Raw genomic sequence first — 24,623 nt, forward strand, 5'->3', positions numbered from 1 at the left:
ATTTCAGTGTCTCACGTCTTGCGGTATCGTTTCTTTTTTCAACTCAAACGTTTTTTCTTACTATGTGTGTCCAAAAATCTGCAAAATCGAATAAAAGTCGACAAGTTTATCCGGTCGATTTTAAACTTCTATCTATCGAAGCATTTTGTTTTTTTTTTTTAGAAAAATATTCTTTCTATCCCGATCCCAGAAAGTTGACTCAAAAATCGCCAATGTCATTCTACATTGCTTTATGTTTATAATATTTATATTTTACTGTAAAATTTACCGAAAAATTTGTCATCGAGTCAAACGAATAATTATATATTAAAGAGAGATAGGATTTCATGAATTTATAATACAAAATATAAAATAAAAAAAAAAGAATACCAAGAACAATAATTCATTTGTTACGAAGTAAAACCAGATTTATTTCAATTAACAAAACACTTCTTCCGCTTTACTTGATCGCCATATTTGATAAATATGAAAATTCTTTTGTTTTATTCGTGCGAAATTTGCGATTCTTGGGGGGGGGGGGGGAGGATTGATGAAAAAATAATTGCGAATATCGTTCAATCGATAAAGTTCACGTCATCGTTCGCTACATTAGGACAGGCGGGTAAAATTAATCATATGATTCAGTCTCAGGTGCTGATTGGATTTGCAATAAATTTGGGAGCGTTACTTTCACCGCGTCTATTGGCGCTCTGCTGAGAAACGCCCATGAGAGTATTTTTATCTCTGTGGGATCTCGATTCCTTGCCCGCAGAATTGTAGACATACGTGTGTGTGTGTGTATATAAATATATATATATATGTGTGTATCTATCCGTATAATATACTTGTTTTTTCTTCGTATTTTTTCTGCCATTACATTATATATATATTTTTTTTTTCGTCTCTCTCTCCAAGTTCCAGACAGTTGCGATCGATCTACGCGCTCTAATTACTCGGTCATTCACTGAAATGGGTGCAGCATATTTTTTTGACATTTTTTTGCACGTCTTTCGATTCACGATCGTTCGGTTTTTATTCTTATACTTACCTACGTATATCTGTCTGTCCTTTTCTTTTTCATTCCTCTCTTCTCATTTATCGATTCCTTTGCCGATTGTTTCTCTCTGTTACGATCGACGGCGCAAGGATCGCCGACAGATGGAAAACGATTTATTTTTTGCCGATTTCTCTCTCTCTCTCTCTCTCTCTCTCTCTCTCTTTCGATCATCTCCGCCAATCGATTGACGTCGATTTTTATATCGTACGTTGCTCGGAATTCGGCCTTGATTTATTCCAACTCATTTCGTTCGACATTTGCGGTTTTTGATCCTTTTTATTTTTGTTCTATGTACATCGTCGAAACCGATTCTCAACCGATCCTATGATTAATAGTGAAGATTCTTTCTTTCTGTCCATGTAAAGACTATTGCGTAAAAGAATTGTTCTGAAAAAAAATACCACGTAAATGGAGACTCCAACAGATTTGGAAATCGGTAATTTCTCGTACAACTTGCAAATTGCAATCAATTCGAAATAACGTGAATGTCGTTTGCTTATTTCTATGAAATGATTTTTGCGTACGAGAATTGTCTTGTAATAAAATACCACGCAAAAGGAGAGTCCAGCAGATTTGGAAATCGGTAATTTTTCGTTCAACTTGAAAATTGCAATCGAATCGAAATAACGTGAAGATCGTTTGTTTCTTTCTATAAATTCATTTTCGCGTCCAAGAATTGTCCTGATAAAAAAGTACCACGTAAAAGGAGATTCCAACCGATTTGGAAATCGGTAATTTTTCATTCAACTTGAAAATTGCAGCGATTTAGTTGGTTTTCGCAGTGCGCCGAAAGTAAATGTTGAATAATAAAAATGGCAGGAGCCCGAAGGCGCGAGCGGAGCGATCATCATTACCGATAAAAGTGTGATATATATATATCTTTTCGCGAACGCATCGGGAGATTTTAACCAGTTTCGCACATTTCGTAACCGATGGTCCGTTGCACCGGTAATTCGGCGATAAATGGACGCTCAAAGTGGCGGATCCGACGAGATAATCGCGCCCTACGCAAAACAGGGTCCTGCATTACCGACGTAATACATGTAAAGTGTACCGAGAAACGATTTTCGACGAGAATCGAGCGCTGAAACGAAAGATAACGATTGAATAAATTGTTTAAAGACCGGCTCGGCATTTTCTTAATATCGAACGGCTTCCGTATGCTCGACGCTGATCGTATAATATATCGATCCAATTTATCCACCGCGGATCAAACTTCGCGATTGGTTTATTACTCACTTAAAGAAATATCTCGCAAGGCATGCCTGCACCGCATACATAATCCCATTACTAAAACACTTTGTTATAAGCACCTCCAGCATTTTATACATATGTATATACATATGTATATATACATTCAAAGAAACATATGTCTTTAAGATGTTATACAAATATCTTCAGAAGGAAGTTTCCTTAACAAGTGATCTTCCATTATTCCTATTCTTTTTCAAAATACATACACAGAAGCATATCTTGTTTTTTTCGTAGTTCATTTGTTATGAATATTTTTCGTTTTCGAGATATAGGCTTACAATAAAAGACAACTTACTTTTCCAGATCGCTTGGCTATGAAAATATAATATACTTGAGAATTATTTATAAGATTTTTTCGTTCTGCTTTTTCCTTTTCTTTTTTTTATCATTGAAATTAGTGACTTTAAGTGATTTTAAGATGGTAAATCACGAATTTTTACGAAGCATGCAGTTGAGTAATTTTGTTCGTTAATTTTATGAAAAACGTGTGTTATTTTATCCTAAAATATTATTTTGAATAATTTGCTGAAACAATTGAACTAATTCAATTAATTTTTCGTACGTCAAGTGTTCTGATGTTTAATTCCCAGAATCTTGGTGTAAAAGAGTCGAGAACAAAACCGGAATTTGATTTCAGAAATTTGCTACGTAAATAAAAATGGATGAGATCTATTTTACACGAATTTAATGAATTCAATCGGATCTTTCAAAATTTTGTACAAACAACTTGTTAAACAGCGGCGAACCTTTCAATCTTTAAACTTATCATCGGTCAACTTTTCGCCATTTTCTAACGCGATTTTGCGTCTTATGAAAAATCGACGAAACCTTAAATAATACGAAAAGAAATTTGACGACCGCAAAGCGTCGAGAATTTGTTTCTGAAACTGCTTTCAGCGTTAAAATCCGGCAACTTGAACGCCGCTCAAGCTTGTTCCGAGAGTGCAAATTGGCATGGAATTATGATAATTCGCTGTGTTTTATTGGCGTGTAAAGAGGGCTTCGCTTTTTCGTTTCTTTAAAACTTTTACGACCCACATTTCGCTCTAAGCGTACTTCGCTTCGCAGTCTTTTTGTGCTTCCTGCATTCTTCGACCTTCCTTTCCAACCCCCGATGGGTGGTGCAGCGCGGGTTAAACGGGGAGAAAATTAAAGTGGCCGGAGGATCCGAGTCCTCGCGACTGCTGCAGCCGCCCTCTTTGTATTCTATTTTCCTTCCCCTTCCACCAAAGATGGCCCAATTCTTTCCCGTTCATTTCGCGACAGCTGTCTTACTGCTATTCGCTATTAACCCCAGCTCTCTAGTACAGGTAGCGTGTTTCAACACCGTTCCACACAATGTGCAGACGATTTTCCCTCCACACTTAGTTTTATTTTTCACGTTATATTTTGACCATTTTTTCGAGGGGAGTTGAAGTTGAAGTTCGGAAAGAGCTTGATTCCGAATTATTTCGTGGTGAAACTTTAAGTAAAGAAGTCAAACTTTGGAGAAACAACAAAGTTTCGAATGGTCGGAAAGCCAAAGGTCGTTCAAAGGTCCGAAATGCAAGATTTCGAAAATTCAAATTACGATTGAACAAAGTTAGGATGGAGTAAAATTTGACAAATTAGGGTATACTCACACAGCGAAGTTTAATCAACGAGTTGGTGTAAAAAATGAGAAAAATCGAAAATCGGAACGATCAGGATTTTGAAAGTGAAAATATCGAAAATCCAAAATAAAGAAAGATCAAAATAGTGAAATTTCACCGAGCCAGAAATTCACAGAACTGAAAATCTTGGATCATTCGGAATTTCGATGTTTCAGATTTTCAAATTTTCTCATCCTTGCACTTTCGGAATTTTTACTCGTCGGAGTTACGCCCCTTCGGCATTTTGTCCTTTCGGAACTTTGAGCGTAGAATTTCGGTCCAATCAAAACTTTGACGTTTCGTCAAAGTTTTATTTCTCGACTTCAAGTTTCGTTACCAAAAAAATCGGAATTTGGTGCTTTCGGAACTTTCCAAATTCGGAATTTCAACCCCACCCTATTTTTCCCCCTGTTTTTTTGCCTTTCAAATCCACGCTCGATTCAACTGTCCCAATTAATTAACACGATATTCTGTAGAAATTCGGTGAATCGTTTTTCTCCTCTTTTATGAAAATCAAATGACTTAACTTTTTTTTTTTATTTGTTTTTTCCTTCTTTCATTCTATGAAGGAATTGTCTTCTGTTAATTGACACAAGCTAAAATATTAACAATTTGAAAAACGCTTCGTTAGTTCGAACATTGAAAATGATTGAACTCTGGTGCACAATCGTTTTTGAGAAGCCGTTTTTTTTTTTTTTTTTTTTTTGTTTCTCGTTTTCGTGAAATCTTGCTTTTAAAATATTTTCACTCAGCGCTTCCAGTCCTCCGTTTTCTCTTCATACCGACGAAAGCTAGAAGGTTGAATATCTGAGGGGGGTAAAAGTTCGTAAAATGAAACGGGGCTGATCGAGAATTCTCGTTGATCCTAACCGACTCGGTCAGCTACTCAAAGACAGCGGAAAGTGCGGACGGTTTCCGGTGCCGTCCCGGAGCGATTGATCGAGAGGAATCAGGAAACGGTTCATCACACGACGTAAATGGCCGGAGGGAGGAATGCCGTGGCGGAGATTCGTCTCTGTGTGCCCAGGCGGTCCCTTTTTTTTTATTCATGAATTCAATCCATGCGCGTCGAAACTCGAGGCACTCAAATTTTCAACATCAAATTGGATTACGAAAGTAAAGAAGAAACGAAATATAGAATAAACATCGGTGAATGGTGAAACGGTCGATTAAAATAATTGAAATGATTTTGTTGTCGTTGGACGGCATTTTTTTTTTTTTTTTTTTCCACACAAGAAAACTGTTCGTTGAAAATTTTGTCAAAAACTTTCGTAGATGAGAAAAAAAAAAAAAAAATGCGAAACGAATTACACACTGGTTTCCTGTAATTGTTAAACAAAATTTTTCGAAACAGTTTTATTGACTATTGAAAATAATGCTGATAATATCATTAAAATATTGTGTCAAACAGGTCAATTCGGTTTTTCTTTTTTTTTTTTTTTTACGAAATTTAATAACACTTTGGGGAAATAAGGTGTTACAATCTGTTTATACAGAATTGTGATACTGTGGAAAAATTGGGGTTAAGGAATTAATTAGATATCTTTAACGAGTCAAACGCCTGTTTGCGAAACGAGATAGCCGAGGGTGTAATACCCGCACAAGTTTACGACTCGGAAAGAATAATAATAATAATGATAATAATAATAATAATCACAACAAGAGAAAGAACGAAAGAGAATGAAGAAGAAGAAGAAGGATCGCGATGATACGCGAAGGTTTCGTTTTTACGATATTGCGTGTAGAACGCGGTATGCAGAAGAACACAAGACGTAATCTGGATGCAGTCGAGACAAGATTTACAGAGTTGGGGTCGGGGTGAAAATGTAGAAGGATGAAAAACTCGAAGGGGAAGAATATCGAATTTTTAGAAAAGCGATAACTTGATTTTGTAGAATTTAGAAATTTGGAAGATTGAAGGATGGAGATGCGAAAAAATTTTTATGATCGAAATACAGAATTGCAAACTGTAGAATCGTCAAAATTCTTAGTAATGTAGAATCGTCTGAAGATTCTAGATTTTGTCGTTCTATGTTTTGACATTTTTATATTTGTCTTTTCGTATCTTCACTGTTCTATATGTTCGATTTTCTGTACTTGGGTTTTATGCATTATCATAACTCTACAAATAAGATTTTCACCTCAATGTGAAAATCAGAATCTTACCCTTGATATTCTAGCTTTCAACCTCTATCACGAGTTTTCCACTAATTTTGAGGTGTGAAATTCCCCGATTCATTCCGATTTTATAGATCGAAAATTTTTCTTTTTCAGACACTTTTTTTCGGCTAAAACTAGGAACATACTTTTTTTTTATATACTGTTACTTTTACGTATATTTTGTATTATTTCATGACTTTGGATCAACTAATTCATTCGTATTCAAGGAATGCTGAGTGCTTCTCTATAAAATTTTGATGTTTGGAACGAAACGAGACACTTTTAATTTCAAACTTCAATTCTCCCGGAAAATGTTACAAAATTTTCTTTACTTTCCATAATTTTTCTGAAAATTCTAAACAATTCTCTCTATTTTTACCGTCAAATTCCCAAGTACTCTGAAAAAATTTGTTGATTTATTCAGGATTTTTTCGAAAATTCGACAATATTCGCTGTCTTTGCTACAATTATCTCAGCAATTTTACAAAATTCGTTGTGTTTTGTGTAATTTTTTTTTTTTTTTTTAGAAACTCCGCAAAATCCTCTGTATTTTCCGTGATTTAAAAAAAGAAATTCACCTAACCTTCCTTCAGATTTCCAAAAATTTGACAAAATTCTCCGCCTTCTTAATGATTTTTCTAAAAATTCGACAAAATTCTCTTTATCTTCTGTGATTTTATCGGAAATTCTACAAAATTCTTCGTACTTACAAAAAAAAAAACACGGAAAGAATTCTTCAGATTTCCAAGTATTCGACAAATTTCTCTATCTTCATTGTGATTTTTTTAGAAATTCGATAAAATTTGCCATCTGTTCCACAATATTAAAAAAAAAAACCCGACAACGTTCCCCGTCTATTTCATGATTCTTCCAGATAGAAAACAACGAAATAAAAATGAAAAAATCATCGACTATTCCAGGTTTTCCAAGTTTCCAGATACCTTCTAAATTCGAATCAGAGAATTTCGATTTATTCAAATTTCGAGAGTAAAGTGGCAACCCTGAAAGAGTGCAGCTGCGACGTAGCTCATCGTCAGTCAGTCTAGTGAGGGTGAGACATTCATTCGCTCGAGGAGCAAAGAAGCAGCCCCGACGGATCGACGACGTTGGGTGCTAAAATATTTTCATTGTGTCTTCTCGCTCCTCGTCTTTTTTTTTTTTTTTTTTCTCTCTCTCTTTTTCCTTCCCCTTCCTTTTTCGCTCTCCTCCTCACGACCCCGGAGTCTGGAGGATTTGTCGATAGTAAAACCGCCCCTTGCGCACCCCTCGGAGCCGAGAGAAAGTGAACGCGTTACGATGAACGACTCACGCGGAGTCAACAACCCCGACGGGTTTGAACACTCGAACTGGCCGAAAGCTCGTCCTGCGAGCTTTACTCTCGACACTTCCAATCCGCAGTCCGCAGACCGAGAATCACGACCCACGCCTTATCGCTTCCTTCAAACCAGCGTCCGCAAATAAACGAATCGACTCAATTTTTGCCAACACGATTGTAAATTCTCGTTTTTCCGATCCGAACGAACGTCGTTTTTCATTTTCTTTTTTTTTTTTTCCTCTTTTTGGGGTCATTTCGATACCACGAATTCAATGCCGTCGGTAAAAACGGTAAATCTTGTCAGGATTTTAGTATATTCGTAGTAAAACATTCAAAATTCAATGATCTTTGTCACATTTAATCAATTTTATTTATAATTCAATTTTACTATTCATCTCTAAAACGTAAATATACATGTACGGATGAATAGTTTTTAATTGATTGAATAAAGAAAATGATATTCCAAAAATGTTGTCGTTTCGGAAATTTTAAACTTACAATTCAGTTTCAATACCGAAGTTTTCAACGAGATGGGACATTTCTTTTTTTTTCTTTTTTTTTTACACAACAAACGAATGTTTTCTTACACAAAGTTGAAGAGTCGAGCTATTTTCAGCTTTTCAACTACCGTTACACTCTCTAGACAGCTGATGTTTCTCGTAAAAGGCGAAGATTCGTGCTTTGTTTTAAACCAAAGTAAATTACCTTCATCAGACGTCTTACTCCTAATCCTAAAGAAAATAAGATAGCAAAAACTCTCGGTTTTCACTCTTTCGACACCGAATATCTGAAAACCCTGACGTAGATGTGTAATTTTTTCTTTTATAGATTTTTTCAACGTGTAAAATCGATGAAAAAAGAAAAAACTTCAAATTTGTCAAATCAAGTTACGAAATGTTTCAAAAAAGTATCCCAATGCTTCACTTATACATTCTTACAAAAAAAATACTGATTTTCAATCTTATGCTTGTAAGAGTACTTTAGTCGAAAGCGATCACTGATCATTTCGATTGCAAAAATCGTTTCTGTAATTCGAATTCAACTCGTTAATCCCTTTTTGAAAACTGAAATTTTTTCACGACAGAAATTTAAGACGTATACAGGAGGAGTGTACAGATTCATAAGAAATATCGGTAAACGTTTTCTGAACTCACAATGGGCCTAATGTAACGAATTCAAAATATTTATATTAACCGCGAACACAAAGCTCAGCGGATTGTATCTTTTTTCATCCCCTGGAGTTTTCTCGATATCGTAATTTCTTCTTTTTTTTTTTTTTTCATTCTTATTTCACATCTTATTCTTCCTTCGGCAATATTTTCGCCCCTGCCAAACGCGGGGTATATATAACTTCGGGTGATTTGTATCTGCCCACCTCTTAAACGTATTAGCAATGATAATACAGTTCGACGGACAGACGCGGTTGCCTGCGACATTTTCGAAAATTACGGACGACCCGAACGCCGCCTGATCCCTTGGCTATTTAATCATTTTTTTTCTTTTTTTTTTCCCCCTCCCAACGTCATAATCTAAGCCGTATTTTATCGGAAATATGCGTCTGAGGATGGTTTTTGCCAATTTCGTCATTTACTTAATTTTATTCTTTTTTTTTTTTTTTTTCTACGAGTTCATTTAGCGCGAAATTGTCGCTTTGAATTATTTTCCCTTCAACAGGTTCGGTTACTTTTCAAGCGTGTTTTTTTTTTTAAATATCAATCGTTTCTTTTTCCTCTGCTTCGTTTCGCTATATTTTTAGAAAATTAAAATCTACACGACATCGAGATGATGGAATAAATTCACTCGTTTTCTTCTCTCCGAGTTTCGGATTCGAAATTCCGATTGAATTCGAAAAAAAAAAAATAACACCGAAAACGAGAAAAAAAATTCATTACATCTAAATGAAAATTGATATTCGTTTCGTTACATTTTTAGAAATTTAAAATCAACATCAAATTGAAACGATGGAATAAATTCACTCGTTTTCTTTTCTCCAATTTTGGATTCAACATATACATTTTACAATTAACTATTTTTAATTTTTCCCCTCCGATTGAATTTGAAAAAATAACACTGGAAACGAAGAAAATTTTCTTATACCTAAATAAAAATTGTATACACAGCGTTAAATCGAATTCTGGTCTTGCTTTTATTTGGTCTGCCTTGGGACAAAGTTTCTTGCATCTCTTCTTCGCTGCCTCGATGCATGTTTATGTGTAGATATAGGCGTGACTCGTTCACACACACACTCACACACACACACATGTTACAAGGTACACGTAACGTGCCTGCTGGGCGATAACGAGTTTATAATTCGTGGTTTATCGCCAGGAAGAGATATATTAAATCCGCTCGTTACAGGTTACATCTATACACACGGTATGTAATATGCAAGGGGTCCCGCTCTTGAAAAGAGCCGGGATAAAACGATTGGGATCAGTTTTATTCTTGCATCGATGCCTCGGTCAAAAATTCTTTCGAAAAGTTAGAAGACTGGTTTTCCCCAAGGCGAGAATTTTAGATACGAAACATTCCAATAACGAACCTATTAGTAATTAACAGACATCGTTAGAATTTGTACGAAGATTCCCAAAAATTTGTCGCAAAACGTTTTTTTCATGAGCTGTATTCAAAAGAATTTGCAAAACCGAGCAAATTTCACATAAATAAATCTATGTAACATCGAAAAATTTGAGTTGCATACAAACTGAGATATGTTTCGTAAAAAAAAAGAAATTCATCGAGTGCCGAGATTTTTTTTTTTTTTTTCTTTTGCAGATCGAAACTAGTCTAATATCTAAAATTTTCTAATCTCATGGAATTTCACCCGGTCAGATGAATGTTTGTTGTTTTTCTAATTGGCATAGAATCGGTGAAATTGTTGGCGAGGATTGATAAGTGTTTCATTTCAGAAAAATTCCGATTTCTTTCGTCGAATTGACGAATGAAAAAAAAAGTTTGCAAAAACACCGCAAGCATTTTAACGCGTATAATTTTGGCCATAAGCCAGGTTTTATACATCGACGAGAGGCTTGCGTTTCGTATCGTCCTTCGATTATTACGGTGGAATTCGAGACTCGGAGTTGAGAGCTTTTCATCGCGTAAGCGAATGATCGCTTCACTTTTTTGCCAAGTTTTTTGCCGCGTCTCCGTTTCATCGGGCGAGAGTGAAACGAGTCAATCACGATTATTCAGGATTCGAGAGGTGGAGCTGAGTCGACGGCTGGTTTTTCAAACTTTGATCGCAACAGGAAACGCCGTTACGGCGATGATTGACGTAGCGTTTATCGGAACCGTCTCAATGTTTGGATTGGATTTGAATGTCGAAAAGTGACTAATTTTAAACCGCACTCACCATATTTTATCGCACGCGGTTTCAGTCCAGCAAACTAATAAAATCGAATTCATTTCACTCGCAACTTCAATCGCATTTTTTTTTTTTTCCTCAGAACTACCGTAAATTTTTTTTTTTTTAAACAATGTTTTTCGCGACTGTTCGTTCCAAATTTTGAATTTGAATGAAAACGCAAAATTGCCCGAATTGTGAGGCAAGTTTTTGTTGCGATCTAAGATGAATTTTTTAAAACTCGGAGATATGCAAATTATTTTTAAAAAAACGAAATTTTATAAAAAAGTTCTCAGCTGTTTTTCATTCCCTTGACAAGGCCCGCAATAGAAAAGAGAAAGAGAGAAAATTTATTGAAATTTTATGGAGTAAAACCTTTATTTCTCTATCTCTTCGATTTTCTTCGTAATTGCAGAAAAAATTTAAGTGAAAATAAAAATATTTTCATTCATTCCAAAAGTACAGAATCGAAGAGTGAGATAAAAAAAAAGGTTACAAGTGCCATTTGTTTGATGAGGAGAAAAAAAAAAATCGTAATTGCAGCATTTTTTTATTCTCCTCTTCAGTTTTCCAAAAAACTGTGTCAGAGTTTTTGATGACAAAAAAAAAAAAAGTAAAGTAAAACGTAAACGTGTTTCGCATTTTTATCGCGATATTTTCTAACGGCCTAAAATTTAATTCCACTTACTTACTTACATCTGATTTGGATCGCTGATTACAATTTTGGAAAGAAAAATTCAAGGGCAATCTGCGGCAATTCAATGGCATGATAAAATTTTGCGTCTAGACTAAATAATTGCATTCGTTATATTCGAACACCAACAAAAGACAATTAATGGTGAAAGGTACGAATAGTGATATTAAATTTGAATAGAGACTTGGGCTTTTCTTAAGCTCTTTTTCGTAGCTCTGATCTGAGCAGAAAATTCTCCCGAATGTTTTTTCGCTCGGTAAAACTTGAGGAATCGTGTGTACCTCACTAATTATTGTGGAAGTGACGAGTTAATTAATCGCGCGTGCTTTCAGACCTCGTCTTGGGGTGGAAATCCTCTTTTTGCACCGCGTTTACTCGGTTTTGGGTATTGTTACAATATTCCGTCTCGGCTCCAAAAAGCTAATCTGTTTTCGACGAGTGTCTGTACCACGAATTCTATGCCTCTATCTAGTGATTTACCTATCGGTGAAACGGAAGTGGAAATTCCTACAGATCGAACAGAAATAACGATCATAGACAAATATTTATTCGCACGGCCCTTTTTGTTACTTAGTTGCATGGAATTGAACTGAGGAATTGATTTGCATAGAAGAAACGTGGCGAATTTCATCAGTTATCGACACTTTCAATCTTTTCTTTCGAATGGCGTGACATTACCATAAAAAGTAAAGAAGTTTTTAATTAACGTGGCATCAAAATTTGCTCGACACGGGTTTTAAATCAGTAAAAAAATTTTCGTTACAATTCATTGAATTCCTTCTCTTGACATATTTTCACTGTGACGAATCAATAAATTCGCATCGATTTATTTTCATCAGTATTTTATCTCTGCAAGATAATTTTCAAACAGGTTCAAAAATTAAAATTCAGATAGCCAGGTTAAATCCACGGGGTTAATCACTGTGTAAAAGTGGCGTACGCCGATTACGATTACATGTATTACACGTGATTACAAATATTACAAGGATTACCAAAAGATTGCAGAGATTATAAGGATAGGTTACAAAAGTTGTAAATATTCCAGGAACGGTAAGGATTACAAAGGTCATTAAAACATTACGTGGATTTCAAAAAAATTTTAAGAATTACAAAGCGACTGCAACAATTACAAAGATTCCAGAGGCAGCAAAGATTGCAAGAAGATTGCACAGGCTGCAAAAGACTACAGGGATCACAAAAACATTGCAGGGATTACAAAGAGATTACAATGATTGCAAGGATTTTACAAGCGTTACAAAGAGATTACAAGATATAGAATCAAAAGGCAGTAAAAATTACAAAGACTACTGAAAGACCGCAAAGATTACAAGAAGATTGCACGGATTGGAAAGAGATTACAATGATTACAAATATTACAAGTGATTACAAGTGATTAAAATAATATCACATGGATTTCAAGGATTGTAGAGTTAACATGACGGATAAAAAAGGAATGCAAGGATTACAAGCGGCTACAAGTGGAAGCGATTACACGACGTATGTAGAGCAGATTACAACAGTGATTGTCCTATTGGTTAAATCTGAGGAAAAAAAAAAATGTACAACATAAAGTTCAGCATTGAGATCAGGAGTTGGTAAAAAGGTATCGGTTTCCGTCATCCGTCCCAATTCTTTTATCCCGACTTTCGCATCTTGGGGCTTCGCATATTATTTCGGCAACTAGAGGGCTGTTCATACATAGAGAATCGAGTTTGTTGGCGGAAGGAGGAAGGAAGAAGGAGCAGGAGGAGGAGGAACCCGATCCCTCAGCATAATAAAAACTAACTACAACCATCTATCTATATCCGCCTCTCTTCCCCTCGGCTCCATGGTAAACTTTCGGAGACGAGGGTCTGGGGCACGTGGAGCAAGGACGGGATCGGGACGAGACATCCTCGATTGCTCGCCCCTATGCGACGACGAACCTCGAGGGTCGACGACCAGGGTGACGGTTTTATCAACGAATCTTCGCGCCCGAAATGCCATTTTATTCAGCCACAAGCCGAAAGGCCTTCCCGCCCTCCTCGTACCACCGAAAAAATAAAATCTCGGTATCTAGGTCGCTGTTACGGAATATCCGCAAGGTGCTGCACCGATGCGAATTATCTAATTTTCTTTTGCTCTCTTCTTCATACGCCGCGGAGAGTTTCCTTATTTTTTTTTTTTTTTTTGTTTTTTTTTTTATCATCGGTGTACCGATTTATTATACTTCATCATTTTTATTTATCTTCTTCTTCTTCTTCTTCTTCTTCTTATTCAAACACGATGTTACGATCCATCAAAATTTTACAATTCTAATTTAATTTTATTATATTTTTATCGATCCCTTTTTACCTCGTATTCGTAATTGAATACAAATTGACTCGTTTGTTATATTTTCTTTCTTCGTATGGTAAGAAAAAAAAAAAAAAGAAAAAACAAAAATAAATTCGATGACGAGAAATTTTTTTCAAACCTCTACAAAGTGGAGAAGTATTTGAAATTCTGAGAATATTTTTCCGAAATATATGTTCTCGTCAGGCTTTGAAATCTTGAGAAACGATTTTGAAGAAAAAATTGTTGGAAAAAGTATTTCCGTGGTAGATTGAAATGAATGAAATTTTAATTTTTATACCAACTCGTTTGGAAACACCAAACGAATGAATAAGTTAATTAGACCAATTATTCACGAAGAATTTCGTTGTTTCGGCTAGCTGCAGCAATAATAATTCTTCGTTACCGCTTGAACGGGTTTCTCCTTTTGTTTAAAATTCAGCCCGTCACCCCTCGCGTTAATTTCCTTCAGAATTACCCTCAAAATTACCTCGATGCTGTTGACGCTCCGCATAAATATGGTCCGAAATAGGGGTTTAATTTTCACCGCGTGCCCCTTCGAAGTTGCCCCCTAAAATTACCCAACGCTGCTCGAGGCGAGAGTTGAACGAACGTTGTTGAATTTCAAACCCGCCCCTTCCGTTTAACAAACCGTTTAATATTTCCGGGAATTTTATTTCCCTTTCTTCAAAGGGAGAGAGAGAGAGAGAGAGAGAAAAGGAAGAAAATCAGATTCGGATTACCGCGTCTCGTTTCATAGACCATCTTTTATAATCCTTCATCTTTTTCTTCCTCGGTCTCTAAATTTCTTTACTGTTTGTTTTCTCCTTTATTTTCTTTTCTTTTTTTTTTTCCTCCACCTACCCTTCTTCATATCCCTTGTCGAGATTTTTATCGCGCCATTCCTCAAGCCGAACGATGTTTATTCCGCATTTTCAATTCCGAAACTTTAAAGTTATACCAGCCAACTCGCAATGGCTTATCTATCATCCCCCCTATTATTTCGTTACATATTACACAAAGTCTCTGGATCATACGAAAAGTTCGTCACCGGGCTTCAGAATTTATTGACGTCCAATCATAACTTCCGGTTTCGAAAATAAAGAGAAGATTCGTTATTAGTAATTTATAAGCAAGTAAACTTGAGCTGAGAAAAAAAAATTAAAAAAAAAAGAAACTGTCAATTAAATTAATCACACAATGACAGCGTTTCAGCTGACGGATGAAAATTTAGTGGAATAATTTTATTTACAACGATCTTGATTCTCACGGAGAAAAAGAAACAAATGAAGAAAAAATTTTAGAGTAATTTCATTTACGAGGAAATTGATTCTGATAAAAAACAAATTAATGGAAAATAAAACTAAATTAGCGATCAAACATTTCGTAGGAATAAATGAGGCTAAAAAAACTACGCCTACTAAACCAAAATAATCGCAAATCGAATGTCGGGATGTTTGCAAAACTTGGCAAAAAGTTCTTCGTTTTCTAATTTCAGAACGGTGAAGCCTCCCCTTTAACTCTGTGAAAAATTTTCAACCCTCGTTTTTAAGGGGATGCAGGTTTTTAAACAAAGTCGAGGGTTGGCAGGTGGACGATTCAGCTCGCACACAAACACAAATTGCAACGTTTATGTGTCCTAAATACCTGCTCTTACCAATTTCACCGCCTAACGAGCCGCGAGACTCGCCGCACTATTTCAGAAATAATATCAACCGTTTATCGACAGTTTTTTGTTGTGTTTTTTTTTAAATAAAATTTTCATCGAACCACGTTTACAGTCGAGTTTCGCAATCGTGCGATTTATTCCAAGTAACATTGCTGCTTCTAAATTGTTGAACCAATTTTTTTCGTTGAATTGTAAATTCTTTTCGTAATTACATGATCGACGAAAATTCTTACGGAAAGTAGAAAAAGTTGAATTTGTCAATAAAACGAGGCAATTTGTAAGAACATTAATCGTTAATGTGAAAATAGGTTAAATGTTGTTATACATGAATTGACTGTAGTACATGAACATTGAAAAAATCTTACAAGTTTGATTTGACTAAATCGTTGAAGGCGGAAAAAAAAAGAATGAAAAAATTTAACTACCGGTTATTACGACATAATTAAGGTATTGAACATTAAATTGTTCCTTCGATTCGCGATTCTCCGAGTCATTTTGCATTATTGGCGTTTATTCGCGTAATTGGCGTGGCTGAGTGTGTAATAATGCTCACTCACGCAAGTCTGTAGAAGTAATAAATATGTTGAACGTGTACAAGTTACGAAATCAGACAGTTTATTTACGACGCAGAAATTCTAAGGAGCTGATAATTGTTAAACTAATTAAATCATAAGTATACAGACGTCGAGGAGAAAAATATTTAGGGATCTCTTTTTTTTCGAATCTCTCTCTTATTAATCGCTTCATTCATTTGACAATAAAAATCGAATAATTTTCCGACCACTTTTTCAAATACTCGGAAGATTATTTTCGCCAAAAAAAAAATTATCATATATTTTACAAGAAACGATGTGATGCGATAAATTTAAAAAAATCGAAATCACTTTCATATCGAATGTTAAAAAATGGAACAATTTCACATTGACATGGAACAATATAACAAAAATTGTAAGAAAAAATGACGACCTTTTACTAAAATCCAGTGAATTTTTCCTTTCATTCTTTAAATCACCGGGTTAATTCTCAAATTCAAAGCAAAAGAAAAGACGAGGGTTGGGTATTAGTAAAACAATACGCCCCGCAGCCGTCCTGCAGGATATGAAAATGTATAACGCGTCCTTGATTGTTTCGTTTTTTTTGTTTTTTTTTTTTTTTCATTTTTTATTTCATCATTCCAGTACCAAAGTACACCGCAGGATTCCAGAAACATCCCTTACTTGAAATTGGGAACAAAAGGAAAATAGAACCGGCGCCTTTCTCTGCCCGTCCGGTTTTCCCTTTTTTATTCAAATTCACCCTTCGCGATATAATTTCGTCCCAGATTATTACACTTATAAAATAAAAAGCCGGGCTTACGCGCCCTGCTTGCAAAATTTCACGCAATTTGATACATCGTATACTTCTTCATATAGTATAACGTACCTTGAATTCTTTTTATACATACATATATATATATAAATGCGTTTAATTATACCTTTCGTTTTTTTTCCTCATAACTCGGTTGAATTTTTTATTTTTATTTATCGCCAGTGTGTTATTCGCGAATTTCGCGATGATTCATACCGCCGTAGGTGGGCCTGTCTTTGAATTCCTTGCATAAAAAAAAAAAAATAAAAAAAAAAAAAAAAAACCGAACGATTAGAATTGACGAGGAATTATTGTTGTAACATACCTGACAGGAGAACGAAATTATATAAGAGTATAAATATTCTTTGCGTGAATTCAAGTTCATCACTTTTTTTTTTTTTTTTTTTTTTAACTCTAGGTAGATTGAAACTTTTCTTGTTTAGGTGAAATTCTTTTTTTTCAAATTTTTTCATTCATCGTACTCAATATCTTTCTCAAAGGGGTTTTTTCGAGTCAGAGACCAAGGAAATGATCATCTTATTTGAGGTTTTATTGTAACTAGACTAATTGACGGGACGTAATGAAACAGGATGCATTTGAAAGCTGAAGAATTTCGATTTAATAAAGAAAAAAGTTTTTCAAATTATTTTAAAAACCTTTCAATAAGAAACAGTCGTACCTCTGTTTAAGAAAAGAAGTAAATCCCTTCCAAATTCTTACGATAAAAATTTAAAACAGATTTACTTTTCCACCCTTAAATATGCGGGGGTGGAAAAATTCACTTCGCACAAGTTTCGAGTCGCAGGATTCGCACGACGAGGTGGTAAAATCACTGCTGGATGTATATCGCATGATACTGCAAGAGGCCTGAGGGGGGGATAAACGTACCTACGCTGACCAAGGGTTGTCGATACTTTCTCATCCCCTCCGTCAACCATATTCCAGCAGCCCCGTGTATCCCTGCGCCGAGTACGTGCACCAGGACTCCTGTAAAAACCACGACCCATCCCCAACCACTTTCCGGATAGTAATGCTGCTTGATGGTGCACTGCGCGATATACCTACAGATCGGAAAGATTATCTCTGTGAAAGATCGATCTCGCCAGCGATTCGCGAGATAAAACCATTTTGCATTAATTTTAACACGGTTTCTTTTCTTTTTTTTTTTTTTTTTTCATCTTTTAACCTTTCTTTCTTTGGTATTTTATATATTTATTTATTTATTTTTTTTTTTCGCAGAAATCGCGAACAATCGTTCCACTTTTCGCAAAGGGAACAAACAATACGACCGGAAACGAAATTCGTCGGAGGCATAAAAAAAAAAAAAAAAATCAAAAATTCTACACTAGAAGAGCAAAATATGTCATTGATTCGCGATCGTGAGGCCGGTATAAAAAGTTGAAGACAGAGAAACTTTTTCTTCGGTCCGAGATGTAACGAATCGCAATTTGAGTTTTACTTTCTTTTTTTTTTTTTTTTTTGTTCGTGGAATTGAACTTTGTCTATTTCGAATCGCGAAAACCCGAGTAAACAATAATATATTTCTTTTCGGTTAATAGGTATGACAAAAAAAATAAAAAATAAAAAAAAACTAACACACGAGGCTGAAACTTTTCTTTTTTTCCGACATCGCGTGATTACATCGCGACTTCTTCATTCCGCTTTCTTTTTTTTTTTTTCTTCTTTCTTTCTTCACCATATGTTTATCATAAATAAGCATTACATGCGTCAGTTTTGTGAATTTATTTCCAAAGTTGGTAAAATAACGGGTACACAAATAAAATACCCATACAATGTACATATATATGAGGTATTCCATGCCAACTCGCCAATTTTCATTTCGTTCGTGATTTTTTTTTTCATACGATCGTCCTAACTTTTGTTTTTTTTTTTTTTTTTTTTTGTAAATTTTTGAAGATGAACGAAAATTGCCGTAAATATTCTCAATAATTCTTCGATCAGAGACGATCATTCCAGGCCAAATCCAGGTGTGTAAACTATTTTATTTTTAACATTTATTTAGCTGTTTTAACAACAAAATAATGAAATTCTTAAATTTGCATAAATTGGGAATCATTCATTTTTGTACATGTATAATCATCCGTTTGGTGAATGAAAATGACTAATTACCAATAAAAATACCAGATTAAGTAGGTTCAGGAATTTTAATTTTCTTCAAATTATTTAAATATACATAATAAAGAGAAAAAAAAACGAAAGTAGTTTCCATTTTCGGATTCAACGTCAAATAATCGTCTTTGATCGAAGAATCTTTCAGAAATTTTTCCAAAATCGAAAAAAATTTTATTCCGTTTCGATCTTTAAAAATATACATATATATATATATAAAAAAAAAAAAAACGAAAATATAACCGTTTGTGAGGAAAATCGAAAATAAATCAGTGCCGTTCAGAGTTACAAGAATCGTATAAGAAACGATTAACGAAATCAAAAATGGCGAGGGAAAAACAAACGGAAAAAATGTTTGAAAAAAAAAAAAAAAAAAAAAAAAAGAATCAGATAATAATCCCTCGAAGAAAATACCTCGGATCGTGATTTTCGTAATCGCGTTTGCGATCATCGTCGCGAGCGATGCAAACTTCGCCATCAAATTCGCCGGAACAGGAAGGTTCGCCCAATTCACCGGAAGTAGCGAGACCGCTGTCTTCGCAGGGATTAGCCAGTGTTATCCTCCTTTCGGAGAGCATAATAATATCCGCGTTAAAAATTACTTCGGAATCATTATCCTACGTAATATCCTTCCCTCTTTGTTTCTGTGTAAATTTTTTCTTTTTTTTTTTTCCTCACTTTTCTCTGCATACATTTATTTTGTTTTATTATTATTTTTTTTTTTTTTTTAATTTTATTATCGTTGCTCCAGTCTCTCAAGTTTCGTCACTTGGTTTGAAATCGCGACCTCCGATCGCCTGCATTATGAGGAACAAAAAACAAAAAGGAAAAATAAAAAAAAAAAAGATTTTTTTTTTTTTTTCTTCTCTCTCGTCTCACTCTAATTTCAACGATATTATCTTATCGCGCAATTTTTCTGCTTTTTTCCTCTTTCCTCCCGATCAATTGTCATTTTTAACGATCCCTCGTAAGGTTCCCGCAATTTGTTTTCACCTGTGAGTTTAATGCCTGCGCTGTTTTTTTTTTTTTGAACTACAATCGATTGAAAAAAGAAAATGAAAAATAAATTTTTTTACACGTTGCTTACGAGTTTCCTAAAATCGATTGAAAATAAATTCTCATCGTCGTTGGGTGGTGAATATTTCGAGGTAAAATTATGAAGTAATTTTTGATTCTTTCAATTTTCTCAAGTTCGTTTTTTCATATTTTCCATCTTTCGAGGGTGGGGAAAATGGTTTTTTAATCGACGCACGAATGAGGAATAAAAAATAAAAGCCACCTTAACGAGTCCGTCGAGTCTGGTTGTCGTCGTTTTTTCGCAGCTGGTGCCTTTGTAGTTAATTATTGTAATCCGAGAGTTAATTCTTCCGCACCCCGATTCTCCTGTCTACCTGTTCATTAGGCAGGAGCCTCGACGATTTACCATGCGGGAGAGATAGGCGGATGGATAGGCGGTGAAAAAGAGAAGGTACCGTACAAGAAGGAAAAAAGAAACGTTTTGTCGGGTACAGCTGATAGGTAACCGTTCCTATATGCCTAATTATACTCTCGATCGCTTCGTTCGAATCGTTTCCTAAACAGAAACGTCTGTGTCGATATGTTTTGTTCTTTTATCCGCGGTGTTCGTCCCGATAATTTTACGAACAAGGACTGAATTGTTCTGCGAGAACGGATAAACAGAGAGATATAGAACGGTGGGAAGGATCTTGGAACAGAAGGAAGAAGGAAGAAGAAAAAAAAAAACAAAAAAAATTACAAAATCAGGAAGAGGAATAAAGATGAATTGACGATCGATAATGTTCAACAGAGACGGATCTCTGTGATTATTTTTTGGTGGACAAGAATTGCTCGCGGTTAGAGGTTATTCGATTTAATGATAAAGAAGAGAAAAAGAGGGGAAAAACCTGAGAGAAGATTGATGGAACCGGAGCAGATATTAAAAATTACGAACAATAAATGATGCCTGAAAGTAACCGAGAAGATGGTCGAACAATTTCAAAAGTGAATGTAAAGTTCGGTGTAAGCTTCGTGATTAGTTGAAAAGAAAAGTGTTTAGATGAGATGAAAATTGAATTCTGCAAGAGATGATGAGAAAATTTCTTTGATGCCTGTATCATAAATCCGAAAATTCATTTGCTCTCTGTAATCAGGATTTAAAAAACACTTGTGACATTTTTATCCTATCGATTTGCACAAGAATCGTTTTTAAAATACTGCATTAAAACTATTGTTCAGGAGATAAAAGTCACACGGAAAGAAAATAATACAAGAATCATAACCGTGTTCTGGATTCTCGATTTTTTTTCAAAATTAAATTCATCGATCGGTATCTAGATTTTTGTAAATACGGAGAAATCATTAATTTTTAATTTTTTTTTTTGCAACTTTTCAACTTAATCGTCATAAAAATTCGATAAATGTAAGCGAAAATATTATTTTAAAACATCGCAAAATAATTTTGTGCAAACGAGACACAGGGCAAGTTGTTTGAACGAACGTTTTTCGCGAAAAGTTTCAACGTACGACAAAATGAAATAAAAGAGAGATAAAAAAAAAGTACCTCGAAATAGAAACATCGTGAGAGAAAAGGAGAAGCGGAAAAAGAGTTTGTCCAAACAGCATGAAGTAAGTGGGTGCTAACTGAAAGGGGTATTCAGCTTTAAAGAGAAAAAAAAAAAAAAAAAAAAAACGACCGGGGTGACAATCGGAATTCGTTCAAAGTCACGAAGTTAAACTCCAAAGAGAAGAATTAAGCGGGAGATTCGAGTGTTGCTTGTGTATAATTTTTTCTTAAATCACGTCGTCCGTCTTTTTCTTTTTTCTGTTCTTCCAATTCAGCCGCTCTTCAATTCCTCCCGTATTTCTATAAACCTCTTAATTATACAAACGTGGTGTTGGCGAGAGCGGAAAAAAAATTGTACAAGAATAAGTATAAATAAATAAATAAATAAATGAATAAATAAATAAATAAATAAATAAAGAGGTAAGCGAGAAAAAACAAAACCAACGTTACATCACGCTAACAATATCTCAGTTCTCAGCTACGAAGTAAGTATCTTTTTCCCCTGCTCACGCGGTATTCGAAACTTTATTACAGATGGACAGAAACTATCAACCGTGCGTGCAGAGGCATCCGACGATTTAGCACTCCATTCCCACAGCTATTAGAAAAAAGGGAAAAAAAAGAAGAAGAAGAAGAAGAAAAAAAAAAGAAAAAAAAAAATTACACGCAGAGTCACTTACGTCATACTTTGAATCAACGTTATGTCTCAAGTGCACGCATTAAACGTACATTAGAGTGGCGATTCTAAATTGGTTTAACGAATTCAACGTACAGCACGTAAACGTCGAGTTGTAATATTGAATACACAAAACTCAACGATCATCTGCAGAAATTCGGTGAAATGTATACGAGGACGCGATTAAAGGAGATGAATCAACAGAAGTCGGTAGAAAAAGAAAAAAAAAAAAAAAAAACAGTCGTGATTTAAGCGTCCAAGACGGTGTTAAAAGTTTTTAAAAAATTCGTACCTACGGCGTTTTTACGTGATTTCAGAAACTGAAACGTAACGGCAGCGGAGGAAAGAATTTAAAAATGGAAAAAATTGCTCAGCGCCAAGAACTCGGGTTCGATTTAATGTCCGATAATGTTTCTACCGCGAGAGCCGTTGAGCGCTGGCGCCATCTGGCGATAAATTTTCAAACATCGCTCGGAATCAACTCTGACGGTTCCGAATTAGCGCGAAACGTTTTCGCGTTCATTTTTTCAAGACGTGTTGAAAATATAAACGAGAGGTGGATAAATTTGACGAATGCAATTGCCTAAACGTTTCGGACAAATGGTCAATAAATGCTAATCGGGGGGTTGTCCGGCATTTTAAAGCCCTCGGTTAAATTGAGGGGATGAAAAAGGGGGGAGAATTCACCGGAAGTAAAAACGTCGGAATTCGCAGTCTGGTGGAGTGAATGGGGAACGAAATAGCGGGAAACCGCCCCGAGGATTCGGTTTATTTCACACTTTATCTCCCTTATACTTATTCGTCGACGTTTTTCAACGATCTTCCCGATCTTGCGAAAAAAAAAAAAAAAAAAAAAAAAAACAGGCAAAGAGGCCGAGCGGCTGAGTGAAAAAAAAACCTTCGTTCGAACAAGAAAGTCTTCGATTAAATTCTAAGGAACAGATTTTTTTTTTTGACCGTACACCAGTAATCATTCTCGTCAATTTAAGCAGACGACATTAATTTATGTACCTATTATTATTTATTCTGTCGGGAGTGAATTTTGTTTCCTCAATAAATTGAAACGAAGTCAAGCTGACGAATATGAAAAACAGTTTTCTTTGTCGAATAATTATTACAGCGGGAATTGTTGTTGGGAAACTTTTTCGAACTTGAAATTATCTTTTCGGGATTTTCTTTTATCGCAACTGATTTTGTGTAATTATTTATCAAGGAAAAACTTGCGTTACGAAAAATTTTAGGTGACTCGAAAACAGTGATATTACATTACTGGTAACACAATCACTATTCTTTTTGAGAATGTATTACTTTCTTGGTAAAAAAAAAAAAAAAAAAAAAAAAAAAATTTAACAACGATATAATTCTCACGAGTAAATTTGAATAAAAAGTTTTAACAGTGAAATTTTCGAAATGACAAAACGACGTACAAACTAATCACCTCGTTATTATAAGACAGAATTTTCCGTTATATTCTACCGTCTTACTTCGATTGTATTTTTCATAATGAGAATGTTTTCGATCGATATGAAAATTGTTTGAATCGTGATATGTCATGAAAAATTTTTGTATTCCAATCGTTCAATCAACGGATCTTATTAAAAAAGAAAAACACAAAAACCTTCAACTTATACCCACAGGTTGAATTATTGCGATATTGTTAAAGTAGAATAACTTAAAGACACGATCGCGAGTCACGAAATTTTCAAAATTCTATCACTTGTTCAGAACAGCTAGCTATTATTAATTACACGCGATGCTCGATGAAGAAGAAAAAAAAAATAAATAAACAAACAAAAACAAAAATCTCCGCACCGTTTTCCGTCGATGTTACTTTTTTTATCGCATTTGCAAAAACCGACCCACTAAATTTATGCCAAATTATTCTCAGCATTGAATTTCACCAAATCACCAAATTTGAGCCAATCGATTGATCAATTTCGCTGGCACATTTATTTATTTTTTTTCTCACTGAATTAATCGCGACGGTCACCGGGCTGGAAAATTAAACAAAATCCAATATTCTCAGTGCGAATTTTGGCCGGAAACTTTGGAGCCCGGATACGCGATGGACGACGCCGAGTGTCGACTGAAACACGGCATTGAAGCGTCGAACGTGCCGCTGAGCTTTCGGAGGGGGGCTGAAAACTGCGGACCAATAGAATTCCTTCTCCGCCACGTGGTTCTGGGATCCTAGGTCAGGTTGGGATTCCGTCTCGTATTGTATATATATATATATATATATATATATAATATGGAGAATTCCATGCGATCCGAACGGACGTCTGGCTCTCGCTATTTTCGATTTTGTACAAAATTTTCTCTGCTACGCCGAAACACCGGCGTGAATTGTTTCAAATTTTTTATTCAACTGGTTAATTATTTGTATAAATGTTGATTGAGTGATTTTCAAACGCATCTTTGTTCAAATTTTCAAAAACTGTATTTTCTTTTCGATACGTTTCCAGACCGATTCCATGATGTGCTGTTTTTTT

General features: G+C 35.1%; 1 protein-coding gene across 3 annotated transcripts in view; it reads right to left on the minus strand.

The window, feature by feature from the left end:
- LOC107226883 (monocarboxylate transporter 10) overlaps positions 1-24,623 on the minus strand; it is a 111,765-nt gene that overhangs the window by 15,150 nt on the left and 71,992 nt on the right. Inside the window, exons 1-3 of one of the 3 annotated variants that reach the window (XM_046745126.1) lie at positions 23,944-24,205; positions 19,307-19,689; positions 17,651-17,823 (exon numbers count right to left, since the gene is read on the minus strand). The exons of 1 other annotated variant lie outside the window; for it this stretch is intronic. In XM_046745126.1, the coding sequence (XP_046601082.1) occupies positions 17,651-17,823; positions 19,307-19,470 (337 nt within the window). In that variant the 5' untranslated portion in view covers positions 19,471-19,689; positions 23,944-24,205. Of the gene's footprint in view, positions 1-17,650; positions 17,824-19,306; positions 19,690-23,766; positions 23,794-23,943; positions 24,206-24,623 lie in introns of those variants that run through there. One more of the 3 variants, XM_046745127.1, reaches the window with a different exon arrangement.

This window comes from Neodiprion lecontei, chromosome 7 (assembly GCF_021901455.1).
Source record: "Neodiprion lecontei isolate iyNeoLeco1 chromosome 7, iyNeoLeco1.1, whole genome shotgun sequence".
NCBI classification, from domain to species: domain Eukaryota; kingdom Metazoa; phylum Arthropoda; class Insecta; order Hymenoptera; family Diprionidae; genus Neodiprion; species Neodiprion lecontei.